Below are 13,230 nucleotides of genomic sequence, written 5' to 3'. Positions count from 1 at the left end.
GAAGAAGAAGAAGAATATAGAGAAATGGAAGAAGAAGGGAAAGGCAAGACAATGGATATTTTTTTTTAAAGAATATATGGAATCAGTAAAAGAATGGGAATTACAAGAATTTAATGAAATAAAAAGAAGAATTAAAAGTGCAGAAGAAAAAATGAATAAAATAGAGATGGTCATGTCAGATATAGGAAAAAGAGTGGACAATGTGGAAAAACGAGAAACAATCGTAGAAATGGAAGTAGAGGACAAAAGAGAAATTAGACGAATCTAATAAAAAAGTTAAAGAGGCACAAGAGCTGTTAGCTCAGTAGATATAATGGAAAACTATAATAGAAGAAATAATATAAAGATAGTGGGCCTTAAGGAAGATGAAGAAGGCAAGAATATGAGAGAATTTATAAAAGATTGGATCCCCAGGGTCCTAGGAAGACCAGAATTACAGGAAGAAATGGAAATAGAAAGGGCACATAGAACATTAGCCCCGAAACCACAGCCGCAGCAAAAACCAAATCCATTTTAGTAAAATTATTAAGATATACTACAAGAGAAAATATATTGGAGAAAGCAATGAAGAAAATAAGAGAAGACAAAAAGCCACTGGAATACAAAGGTCAAAAATGTTTTTTCTATCCAGACATAAGTTTTGAACTCCTGAAGAAGAGAAAGGAGTTTAATACAGCAAAAACGATCCTATGGAAAAAAGGATATAAATTTATGTTAAAGTACCCAGCGGTACTTAAAATAGTTATTTCATGGCAGCAAAACAGACTATTCTCGGATCTGGAGGAAGCACGAAAATTTGCAGAACAACTACAAAACAAGCAGAGAGATGAAGACATGTAACGAGAGTAAAAATGGCCACGAACTATATGTATGTGTGTATATGGGTATATATAGATGTGTATGTATATATGTGTGCACATGAGTGTATCCGTATTTAGAGGAAAATATATAGAGTATAGATAAGAATTAATAAGGGAATGAAAGGGAACAGAGGAAGTAAGGAGGGAATTAAAAGAGTGACCTTTGTTATATATGAAAATTGAAATTTTTTCCGGGGGGAGCTGGGTGGGGAGGAGTTACAGTCACTGCAAAATCAGTTGACGCTTGCGAGTGAATTCACAAATCCAAATGGAGAGGGGAGATGTGGTTGCCCGACAAGGGATAAAGGGCAACTCAGGAGGGGGAAGGGAAGAATGGGGTTAAAGAAATTTTAGATAGGAGAATAAGGGAAATGTTTGATGTTTTAGAAATGTTGTCTTATAAAGTGTTCAAAACAAGAAAGCAGAAATGGATAAGAAGGAAAGGTGATGATGAGGAAACGGAAAGGGAAGATAAACAAAGTATGAAATGGCTACATTGAACTATATGACTTTAAATATTAACGGAATACATAACCAAATCAAAAGGAAGAAACTGCTAAATTGACTGAAAAAAGAAAAAATTGATATAGCATTTGTGCAAGAAACACATTTAACTGAAATGGAGCATAAGAAATTAAAGAGAGATTGGGTAGGACATGTAACAGCAGCGTCATATAATTCAAAAGCTAGAGGAGTAGCTATATTAATCAGTAAAAATGTACCAATTAAAATAGAAGAGGAAATAATAGATCCAGCAGGGAGATATGTAATGAAAAAATGTCAGATATTTTCGGAGTTTTGGAATTTGCTCAATGTATATTCACCTAACGAAGAAGATCAAAAGTTTATGCAAGATATTTTTTGAAGATAGCAGACAAGCAAGGGAACATGTTAATAGGAGGGGATTTCGACCTTAATTTGGATTCAAATATGGATAAAACTGGGAAAAAAATTAACAGAAAGAACAAAGTAACCAAATTTATAATTAAATCGATGCAAGAAATGGAACTTTTGGATATATGGAGGAAACAACACCCAAAGGAAAAGGAATATTCATATTATTCGGGTAGACATAAAACATACTCAAGAATAGACCTATTCCTGTTATCAGCTCGTATGATAGAGTAAGAAAAACAGAATATAAAGCTAGAATATTATCGGACCATTCACCCTTGATATTGACAATAGAGTTAGAGGACATCCCTCCAAGAATGTATAGATGGAGATTAAACTCCATGCTACTTAAAAGGCAGGATTTTAGAGAATGAATTGAAAGACAAATTAAAATGTACTTTGAAATAAATACGGAATCAGTGAAAGATAAGTTTAAACTATGGGACGCAATGGAAGCGTTCATCAGAGGGCAAATAATAAGTTATGTAACCAAGATGAAGAAGGACTACAATCAGGAAACAGAGCAGTTGGAAAGGGAAATAGTAAATATAGAAAAAGAATTAGCAATGAAGGAAGACACAACTAAAAGAAGAGAATTGGCAGATAAAAAATAAAATATGAAATACTACAAACATATCAGGTGGAGAAGAACATAATGAAGACAAAAGAGAAATATTATGAACTAGGAGAAAAAATGCACAAAATTCTAGCATGGCAGCTTAAGACAGAACAAGCTAAGAGAATGGTATTGGCGTCAAGGAAAAAAGACAAACTAATCACATATAATCCAATGAAGATTAATGAAAACTTCAGAGAATTCTATGAACAATTATACCAAACTGAAAACGAAGGGAAAGAAGACAAAATAGATGAATTTTTAACTAAAATTGAACTACCAAAATTACAAATAGAGGAACAAAATAAATTAACAGAACCATTTGAAATAGTAGAAATACAAGAGATAATAAAAAAACTACCAAATAATAAAACACCAGGAGAGGATGGATTCCCAATAGAATTCTATAAAACATTTAAAGATTTATTAATTCCTCCCCTCCTGGAAATAATCAACCAGATTGACAAAACACAAAGCTTACCAGATTCATGCAAAACAGCAATAATTACAGTAATACCAAAGACAGGGAAAGATCCACTCGCACCAGTGTCATATAGACCAATATCTTTACTTAACACAGATTATAAGAAAATAGCTAAACTATTAGCAAACAGATTAGCCGACTATGTACCTAAAATAGTAAATGTAGACCAAACTGGATTTATTAAAAAAAGACGAATAACAGACAATATTTGTAAATTTATTAACTTAATTCATGCAGTAGAAGGGAGTAAAGCGCCAACAGTAGCAGTTGCTTTTGATGCAGAGAAGGCCTTTGACAGAGTAGAATGGAATTATTTATTCAAAGTATTACAAAAATTCAGTTTACCAGAGAAGTATATTAATTGGATTAAAGCATTATATAAGGGGCCATTGGCGAAAGTGACAGTGAATGGATATATATCAAAGCAATTTAACTTAAGCAGATCAACAAGGCAGGGATGCCCACTATCACCCTTATTGTTCACGTTAGCTGCAGAACCACTAGGAGAATTGATAAGAACAGAAAATAAAATAAAAGGGATAAAAATAAAAGACAAGGAATATAAAATCAGTTTATTTGCAGATGATGTTATAGTATACTTAACAGAACCAGAATTATCAATAAAAGAATTATGTAAGAAATTGAAGGAATATGGAGAAGTGTCGGGTTACAAGATTAACGCAAATAAAAGTGAAGCAATGCCAATGAATAATGCAGATTTCTCAAAATTTAAGAAAGATTCACCATTCAGATGGCAAATGCAAGCAATAAGATACCTAGGTATACAAATAAATAAAAACCTCGGCCATTTATATAAACTCAATTATTATCCACTAATGAAAAAATTACAGGACGACTTAGAGCATTGGAAAGATTTACCACTAACACTAATAGGAAGGATAAACTGTATTAAAATGAACATTTTCCCAAGGATACAATACCTATTTCAGGCATTGCCAATACACTTGACAGAGAAATTTTTCAAGGAAATTTTTATGGAAAGGGGGTAAACCGAGGATAGCACTAGATAAATTAACAGAATGGTATAAACAAGGAGGCTTACAACTGCCAAACTTAAAAAATTATTATAGAGCCGCACAATTAAGATACCTATCAGATTTTTATCAAACAAGGGAAAAGCCAGATTGGACTAGATTAGAACTAGATAAAATAGGGGAGAAGATACCTGAACATATATTATATAAATGGGATGAAAAATTGGTACAACGTAGGAATTCTCCAGTATTACATCATCTGCTCAATATTGGAAGAAGATTCATGTAGAAAGGAATAAAACAAATTACCAATTACCAAAACTAATACTGACGCAAAATCAGTTAATCCCTTTTACAATAGATAACCTTTCCTTTAGAGAATGGGAGAAAAAAGGGATCAAAAGAATAGAAAATTGTTTTTCAGGAAATAAATTACTATCCTTTGAACAAATGAAGGATAAATATAATATAACTCAAGATACAGTGTTGGCATACTACCAACTGAGATCCTACTTGAAGGACAAATTGGGAAGCAGTCTGAGGTTACCAGAGGGAAGTAATTTTGAATATGTGATTATTGATACAATAATAATCAAAAAATTTATAACAAATATGTATATTAAACTGCAAGAAAAGGAGAATGAGGAATCAAATGGTAAAACTAAACAAAAATGGGAACAAGTTTTAAATATAAAGATAAAGAAGGAAACATGGGAGAAGTTATGCTCTGGAACTATGAGAAATACAATAAACACGAGGTTACGTATGATACAATATAACTGGATACACAGGCTATACATTACACCTCAAAAGTTAAATAAATGGGACCCAACAGTATCTGACAGATGTTCTCGTTGTAAAAAAGAAATGGGAACAACAATTCATGCAATCTGGACATGTGAGAAAGTGGAAAAATTTTAGGAAGATCTAAACCAGATATTAAATAAAATTACAGAAAACAATATACCAAAAAACCCAGAGATCTTCCTCCTAAGTAACATAAAAAACAAAGAATTTGGACTTGATTTGGATGGTGCACAAAAAAGATTTGTTATGATAGCTCTAGCCGTAGCAAAAAAATGTATTATGTCAGCCTGGAAATTAGAAGATAATTTGAGAATACAACAATGGTATATAGAAATGAATAAATGTATTCTATTACAAAAAATAACATATAATTTAGGAAATAATATTGAAATATTTGAACAAATATGGGAGCCATACATGAAACATAATAGAGAAAACCTACCGGGGACATGTACCACCTAAAATAATGAAAGGAGAAGGAAATGAAAGAATCGACTCAGTGGAACTTCTTGTTTATTTTTATTGAATGACAACATTGTTTGATTGGTTTAATGTATCTTAGATTCTGTACTTTAAATGAATGGGAGGGGAGGTAGGGAGGGTGGGATGGGAAGAGGGAGGGGGGGAGAAAACGACACTATATATTTGAAAATGAAAATGTATGTATCTTGGTCAATGTGGTTTATGGTGTGAAAAATAAAAAAATTTTTTTAAAAGTGAGTAGAACAGAGGGTGAAGAACACAGCCCTGTGGTGCTCCGGTGCTGATGAAGATTTTATCAGAGAGGCAGGGTTGAGAATAAAGAGAGTGGAGATGTAGATTTGGGGGAGCAGATGCTGATACTTGAAGCTTGGAAAGCAAGAATCAGAAAACTCCCATGAGGAACATTGATGCATAGCGAAGGGCATTAATTTCTAAAGCAATGGCCTGGCCTGTGGTTGCGTAGGTCCAGAGACAGCAGAGTTAAAATTATGAATAATTTTCCATGGAATAAAATCAGACAAAACCATTGTCCTTGGCTCAGTATCAAAGGTTTATTCAGAATGAGACTGAGGAAAGGAGGTTTTTCGTCATTGGAGAATGAAATGCCTCACTGTGTTAACTGCCCGAATCAGTGGTCCTCTCACCTTCAAGAAAATAGTGGATCAATATTTTGATGTGAGAAAGAAATGGAATCAGTCTTAGGATTGTCCTTCAAAAGGTTTGTTCAGGGACAGTGAGATAACTCATCTTTTCCTTTGCTCTAAACACTGTGGGCCTTTCTCAGCTTGTGCTGGTAAGGCACAGTTTAAAATGAAACCTACTGCGCTCTGACATGGAGTGAAAGGCCAGGAACGTTAATGATGAAAATGTTCTCCCTATGCCAAGCACAATTTGTACAGATGCAATTAAATTCTTATTTTCTGCAGCTACACAAATGTATAAACGATATGAGTAAATTCCTGGAGTTAAACATATGAATTGAACTGTATACCAAGAAATAATGGTGTTTGCCGACAACACCACAGAAGTGGGCCAAGAATCAGAAACAATCAGATGGAATACAAAAAGAAGAGATTGAATGTTTGGTAGCATACTACCAAGAAACAATTCCTCTATCAGCTTCAGTAAAATGAAGGAGAAGCTGACTGACCGGGCTTAAAGACAGTTTCTTCCCTGCAACTATCAGGCTCCTGAATGAACCCCATGGCAATGCTCTCATGCTGCCCTTGCTGGGTGCAGTTGATCTTCCATTCATTGTAATCCGATATTCTGCAAATTGTACTCTTTACACAGTTGTCTGAATGTTAGAGATAACCTGTTGGTCTGCTTGCAGAATAAATCTTCTCGCCGGGCAACGTATTTTAAAAATTTACAATTTAAATTTTGACATACACACCCTTTATGCCCACGTCCATGCCACCCATGTCAACCGTGCCATTTTGTGACAATAAACTTATTCTATCCAGAAAAGTCAACCCATACTAAAACAAAAGTCTGGAGTATAGTGTACAGAGGAAATAGTTTAGTGAAAATTGTGCAACATCATTTTACTCAGAAGAGTTTAAAATCCTGCAACAGCATCTGGGGAGTTTGAATTAAAGTAGGGGGCCACAATAGCACAGCACTTATTGCCACTCCATCACAGCTCCCAGGGCCCAGGTGTGATCCTGGACCTGGGTGCTGTCAGTGTGAAATTGGCACATCTTTTCCCCATGACTACATGTGTTTTCCCTGGGTGCTCAGGTTTCCTCTCACATTCCAACCACATGCCTGAAGGTTATTGGCTATTATACATGACCCCTTAGTACAGTTAGGGGATATGTGAATCAAAGCAGAGTCGATGGGCATTGTATGTGTTGCAATAAATTATTGGGAAATAAAGAGAGTTGTGGGCACTGATTGGATTATGGTCCTGGGAGCCAGCATGGATTTGATGGACCAAATGGCTTTAGAAACCTAGAAAATAGAAGCAAGAGAAGTCCATTCAGCCCTTCAAACCTGGCAATGATGGCTGAAAATACAACTTCAGTAACCTATTCCTGCTTTATTTCGATACCTCTTGATCCCTTTGCCCATAAGGGCCACACCCTTTTGAATGTGTCCAATGAACTGTCCTGAACAACTTTCTGTAGCAGGGTGGTCCACAAGTTCACAATTCTGAATGGAAACCTTGCTCTTCATCTCTGATCAAATGGTTTATGTTGGAATAAATTTTATAAATATATACATTTTAAAAATTATGTTTTATTCACGGGACAGTGAAAGTCAACTGCGGCCATTTAAACTCGTGCTGCCCAATTGCACCCAAATTAACCTGCAACCCCATACATTTTGGAAGGTGGGAGGAAATCAGAACACCCGGGGAAAACCCATGCAGACATGGGGAGAAACTCCTTATAAACAGAGATGAATTAGAACCAAGTGGTCACAGCAACCTCATGCGCTGCCATTTCTTTTTCGTTTTAAAATCATCGATGTTAAGATGTCCACATAGCAGCTTGACTTGAGGATATGACTTATGGTTTACAGAATCTTTCATGCTGACTGCAAATGCACACTTGTGTTTTTATAGAGATATTGTTTCGAGAGCTGGAGTACAGGCAGACTGCCCTACAGCAGTTTGTCCACTATCTGAAGGAGACAGGAGAGCAGAAACTGCTGATGGAGATGCTCAGGTAAGATCTTGTATTCCGGGTTTAAATCTGGCGCTCTCTCTGAGCAATTTGTATGTTCTGCCTATATCCTGCTTGGGTTTTCTCTGAGAGCTTCAGTTTCCTCCCACGTTCCAAAATAAGTGGGGTTATTAACTGGGTGTAATTCGGCAACACGGGTTTCATGTACCAGAAGGGGCTTCTACTGTGCTGCATTTTTAAATAAAAAAATCAAGAGATGAATAGAAATATATGTAGTCCCGGGGTTAGTAATGGTTCCGCTCCTGAGATCTGTCCTTAATCTGATTTCTCAGAAATATCTGTTTTCAATAATAACCCATGTCATATCGCTCTTCGGATATGGTAAAACCCCTGGTATCTGGGACCTATGGGGATTGGTAGATGCTAGGTAAGTATATTTTCCAGTTGCTTGAGGTTGCATGTTGCGTAATTTGTGAACTGACCCCTCGGGGGCACCAATTTTAAACTTTTGTATTTTTTATCTTTATTTTCTGCAATTTTTTTTTGTCGGTTTCTTGAGATTGCTGTTGTTTGAATTCCAGATAATGGGGATTCTACTGTACTTGGTAAATTTCTTTCATTGAGTAAGCACCCAAATGCTGCCCATAATGACACGAATAGAATCTCGACTGCATCCAGTCATTAATGAATATCATAAAACATTCTTATTACTCTTTTTGAAAAATGCTTTAAAAATATATGGGATAATTTGCATAAAGTTGAGCTATTCATCACCGGGAATCCCCTGCGACGAAATGGAGAGAATTTTAAGTTTAAACATAAGCATGGTTTCAGCCCAATTTACACCCAATTAACCTACATCCCCAGTACGTTTCGAATGATGGGAGGAAACTGGACCCCTGGGGAAAACCCATGCAGATACAGGGAGAATGTATAAACTCCTTACAGACAGCACGGGATTTGAATTTTGATTGCTGGCGCTGTAAAGGCGTTGCTCGATCCGCTATGCCAACTGTGCCACCCCATGCCCTGGGTTTTCCAAGTAAATATTTGGGTGTCCCTGGCATCTGTTGACATCCCTCACCTTTGCTCCTCTCCTCACCCTGTCACCCTTGTTGACATGGTGGAGTCCCACAGAGAAAGAGAAGCTAAAGAGAGTCCCTTCAGAGTTGCTGAGTGTCCGTGGATTCTCCTCCAGCGATCCCGCAGCCACACAGACTTCAGTCCAAACCATCGGCAACCTGAGCTCCAGATCCAAGCCCACGAAATGATCAGGAAACCCTCAGCACCCTCTTGCATCCCGGTTCCAATACCTGGTACCCACTTCAGCTGGTCTCAAGCAATCTCCAGAAGTCTACAACCTGGTGCGAGTTCTTTGACAGCAGTCACCAGCAGCCTGCGTGGATTCATTGCCTTGAGTCACCAACAGCAAGGAAAAGGAGTTTGTTTGCAGGGCCCGAGTCAGGGAAAAGAAGGGAAAGAAATGCTGAAGACAGAAATAATTATTCAAGTTCTAGTCTGCTAAGTTAACTGGCCTGAAGCAGCTGGGTGCTTGTATGAATCTAAGTGATGAGAAAAGGAGGCTGGAGGTAGCTATGATGACTAATTACTAAAGACATCTGTGGCATCAAATATAGCAGAAAGTAGCCTCAAAGCAGGTGAAGTGTTGAAATGTTTCTTGTCATGTTCTAAGATGCAGTGAAAAGTTTTGTGTCACGTGTTGAGAGTAGAAAATCAAATTCACTGGGTCTCAAAGCAAAGACTCTGAACACAGTCTGGCAGTAAATCATTTTATTTTACAGAAGGTGCACATGGGAATAGCACACAGACACACACACAATCAAGGAAAAACAATACGATACCTCTTGACTCATTAGAAGCACGGCATTATTGCTACTAGGGATACTAACTAAAATCCTCCCAACCCTTTAACAGTGCACATCCCGTCAACGATTTCTCTGGCACAGTTCCACGAAACTCAGCCTGGAGTGAAGCAGGGTGGTCCCTCAAAGGTGGCAAAGAGAAAGAACCAAGCACATGTGGCACCCTTTATACTGCTGGAGGGCTGGGGGTCCAGCCCAGGTCATTTACAGAGAACAATGGCTCGGTGCCAGCAAGGTCTCGTCGATTACAAAGGCCAATGGCCCAAGGCTAAGTACAAAGGTACTTAAAAGGGCCAATGGTCAGGTGTGCACTGATAAGTGGGGCCAAACCTTGATTGGCAGGTGGTGTCTTCCAACCAGGTAGTGGACAGTGCTGTCTCATGACAGTCATGACTCTCACAATATATGTGTTACCCAGGCAAATCAACTCATACTTCAGTGAAGCAGGTAGTGCAGTGCAGTAATGAAATGCAGGGTATAGTGTCGCTAGGACAAAGTACAGCAGATGGAGGAAAGTCCAGTTAATTATCTTTTACTAGTAAGTAGTCCATTGAAGTCTGATAAGATCAGAGAAGAAACTGGGAATTCATGTCTTCTGCCCGACAGAAGGGGAGAGAAGAGAGTGTGTCCAGGGTGGGATGAGTCCTTAAATATGTTGGCAGCTTTCCCAAGGCATTGGAAGGTATCAACAGAGTTGATGGTGGGAAGTTTGGTCTGATTGAGAAGTTGAGTTGCATTCACAATCTTCTGCAGTTCCTTAGTGTCTCCTGTACCAAGTTGTGTAGCATCCAAACAGGATACTTTCTCTTGTGCATCAATAAAAATTAGGAATGTTCTGAATTTCCTTAAGCTTCTGAGGGAATTGAGTTGTTGATTTGAAATGAAGGTGATTCTGGTTGTGGACCTACCGATTTGGCATACACGGTGACATTACACTTTGATTCTTTTTATGCAGAGCCCTGGGAAGAACAGAAGAGGCTGCAGTAAGTAGTCTACTGGCTGGATGAGAAATAAAATCCTATTCAATTATTCATTTAGGTACCATTGGTACTATGGTTATGCTACTGGGTTAGTGTGGTCTCACCGGCTCACGGTAACATGACATCCCTCCTCCTATATTCAGTGCTCCGACCTATGAAGGCAAATATTGTAAATGCTTTCTTCACCACCCTATCAACTAATGTGCCACTTTCATGAAACTATGTACCCATAATCCAAGTCAAAATGAAGCTGTAAACTAAATAGTGGCGTGACAGTTCAAGAAAGGGGAAATAAGACCATAAAGTATAGGGCAGAAGTAGGCCATACGCGTGTTGTGTCTGCACCACCATTCCATCGTGAGCTGATCCATTCTCCCATTCAGCCCCACCTCCCCATAACCTTTGATACCCGACTATTCAGATACCTATCAATCTCTGCCTTAAAAGCACCAAACGACCTGTCCTCCACAGCTGTCCATGGCAGCAAATTCCAGAGGTTCACCACTCTCTGTCTAAAGACACTGCTCCGCATCTCTGTTTTAAATGAGTGTCTTTACATCAGGGGTGACCAACCTTTTCATTTTTAATTCAGATATACAGCACGGTAATGGGTGGCACGGACTCGTGGGCCCAAATGGCCTGTTACCGTGCTGTATGTCTAAATTAAAAATGAAAAGGTTGGCTCCCCTGCCTTCAATCCTGAAGTTGTGCCCTCTTGACCTTGACTCCCCTGCCATGGGAATATGAAAGTTAAAATATAGAAAATTGAAGAGAAGAAAGATTAGTGGTGAGTAGCAGAATGGGCAATGATAATCTCAGGAAGGGAGACAGCTAGCAAGCATTAGAGTATGGCTTAGAATAAACAGAGGGGAGAATATTGTAAAAATTTGATGTGCATATGAAAAGAGATGAGATAAAGACAGAATCCTTTGAGGACACAATAGCCATCAGCTGCAAAAATGGGGAGGGGGGGGAGGGGAAAGGTTCATAGGTTAGTTTGTACCTGTGAAAGGGCCTTGCATCATCTCTCTTTGCTGCCTACCAAATGTTATGGAATTTTAGATTTTATTCCAGAATTCCACCATTTGTTAGTGCCTCATTGCTACACCATAGTTTGGTTTGAGAGCCTCTTGTTGCTAAATTGCTGTTAAGGATTTTCTCCTGAAGTCTGAAGCAAATTGGGTAGGAGGCATGAAATGTAATGCCACTGTTGCCAGGGTAGTTTGTTTTAATATTTTGATTTCTTATTGCAGCTCTTGTACTACAAGGAACATCTGAATATCAAAACACACATTAAGAAAACAGAATATTTAAAAAACTGTATTGGGTAAGTATTCTAAAGCAATATCACAAACAGCTCAGCGAGGGCAAGCTAGCTGCATTGAAAACTTTGAAGACTTCCATCCAAGGGCTCTGAGCTTCTATTTTCGTAGTGCCTCTCCTGCAGAGGTCCTCCCCTCTCTGGGGCACAAGTGCTGTGGATACAGGGCATCCAATTGCTGTTGAGGCACTAATTTTCAAAGGTCCTGATTAAGCACACTGTTTCTATCATTGCTCACTTGGTTATAGCACGGAAACAGACCTTTGATTCCTCAGGGCTGATGAGAACTTCTCATGAAACCAACTTTCCAATGATTACACAATACTCCAAATGGGGCCTCACCAGTGTCTTGTACAAAGGCAACATGATTTCTTAACTTCTATATTTAATGCTCTGACTGAAGGCCAATGTGCCAAAGCCTTTTTGATCACCCTATCTATCAGTGATGCCACTTTCAAGGTCGTCTGCATCTGTACTCCTAGATCCCTCTGCTCTACAACACTCCCCATATGACTACCATTCACTGTGTCAGTCCGACTCAAACTTCCCAAAATGAACATTCACATTTCTCTATCAAATTCCATCAACCATTCCTCTGCCCACCCACCCAAATGATCAAGATCCTGCAGCAATCTTTGGCAACCATCTTCAACACCAGACACTTTAGTGTCATCTGCAAACTTGCTAATCGCGCCATGTATGATTTCGTCTAAATCATTAACCTAACCACAAACAGCATTGGGCCCAGCACCGAACCCTGTGGCAAACTGCTAGCCACAGGCTTCCAGTCCAAAAAACAACCTCCCACCTTCACACTGCTTTCTTCCAGGAAGCCAATCTGCTACCTCACTTTGGGTTCCATGTGATCGAACCTTCCAGAGCAGCCCACCATGCAAAATCTTATTGAATGCCTTGTTGAAACCCATATATATAGCATCCACAGGTATGCCCTCATCAGCCTTCTTGGTCACATCTTCAAAAAAAAAAGAACCTCAAATCAGACACTTACAAAACAGTACTGACTATCCATAATCAGCTTTTGTCCATCCAAGTGTATGTATATCTTCTCCCTCAGAATGCTATCCAGTAACCTCTCTCTCCTAGCTAGGATATTCCACCAAATCCAAATCTTTGTCCAGAATTTCAAACCTCTTTGTGCCTTGGAGTCTAATTTAGTTTCATAAAACTCAAGTGGAACATCTTGAGCTACTTTTGAATAGAATTTTTTATTGTCATGTGTCCCAAAATACAGTGAAAAATTTTATTTTGCTTGC

The 13,230-nt window shown here is 38.3% G+C and overlaps 1 protein-coding gene across 3 annotated transcripts in view; it reads left to right on the top strand.

Annotated features, from left to right (window-relative positions):
* vipas39 (VPS33B interacting protein, apical-basolateral polarity regulator, spe-39 homolog) overlaps nt 1-13,230 on the top strand; it is a 109,362-nt gene that overhangs the window by 74,412 nt on the left and 21,720 nt on the right. For all 3 annotated transcript variants that reach the window (XM_069916050.1, XM_069916048.1, XM_069916049.1), the window contains 3 exons: nt 7,712-7,814; nt 10,611-10,638; nt 11,889-11,962. In XM_069916050.1, coding sequence (XP_069772151.1) covers nt 7,712-7,814; nt 10,611-10,638; nt 11,889-11,962 — 205 coding nt within the window. The remainder of the gene's footprint in view (nt 1-7,711; nt 7,815-10,610; nt 10,639-11,888; nt 11,963-13,230) is intronic.

This window comes from Narcine bancroftii, chromosome 2, assembly GCF_036971445.1.
Source record: "Narcine bancroftii isolate sNarBan1 chromosome 2, sNarBan1.hap1, whole genome shotgun sequence".
NCBI lineage: Eukaryota > Metazoa > Chordata > Chondrichthyes > Torpediniformes > Narcinidae > Narcine > Narcine bancroftii.
The sequence above is the reverse complement of the archived record's forward strand: the minus strand, read 5'-3'. Positions and strand labels throughout refer to the sequence as shown.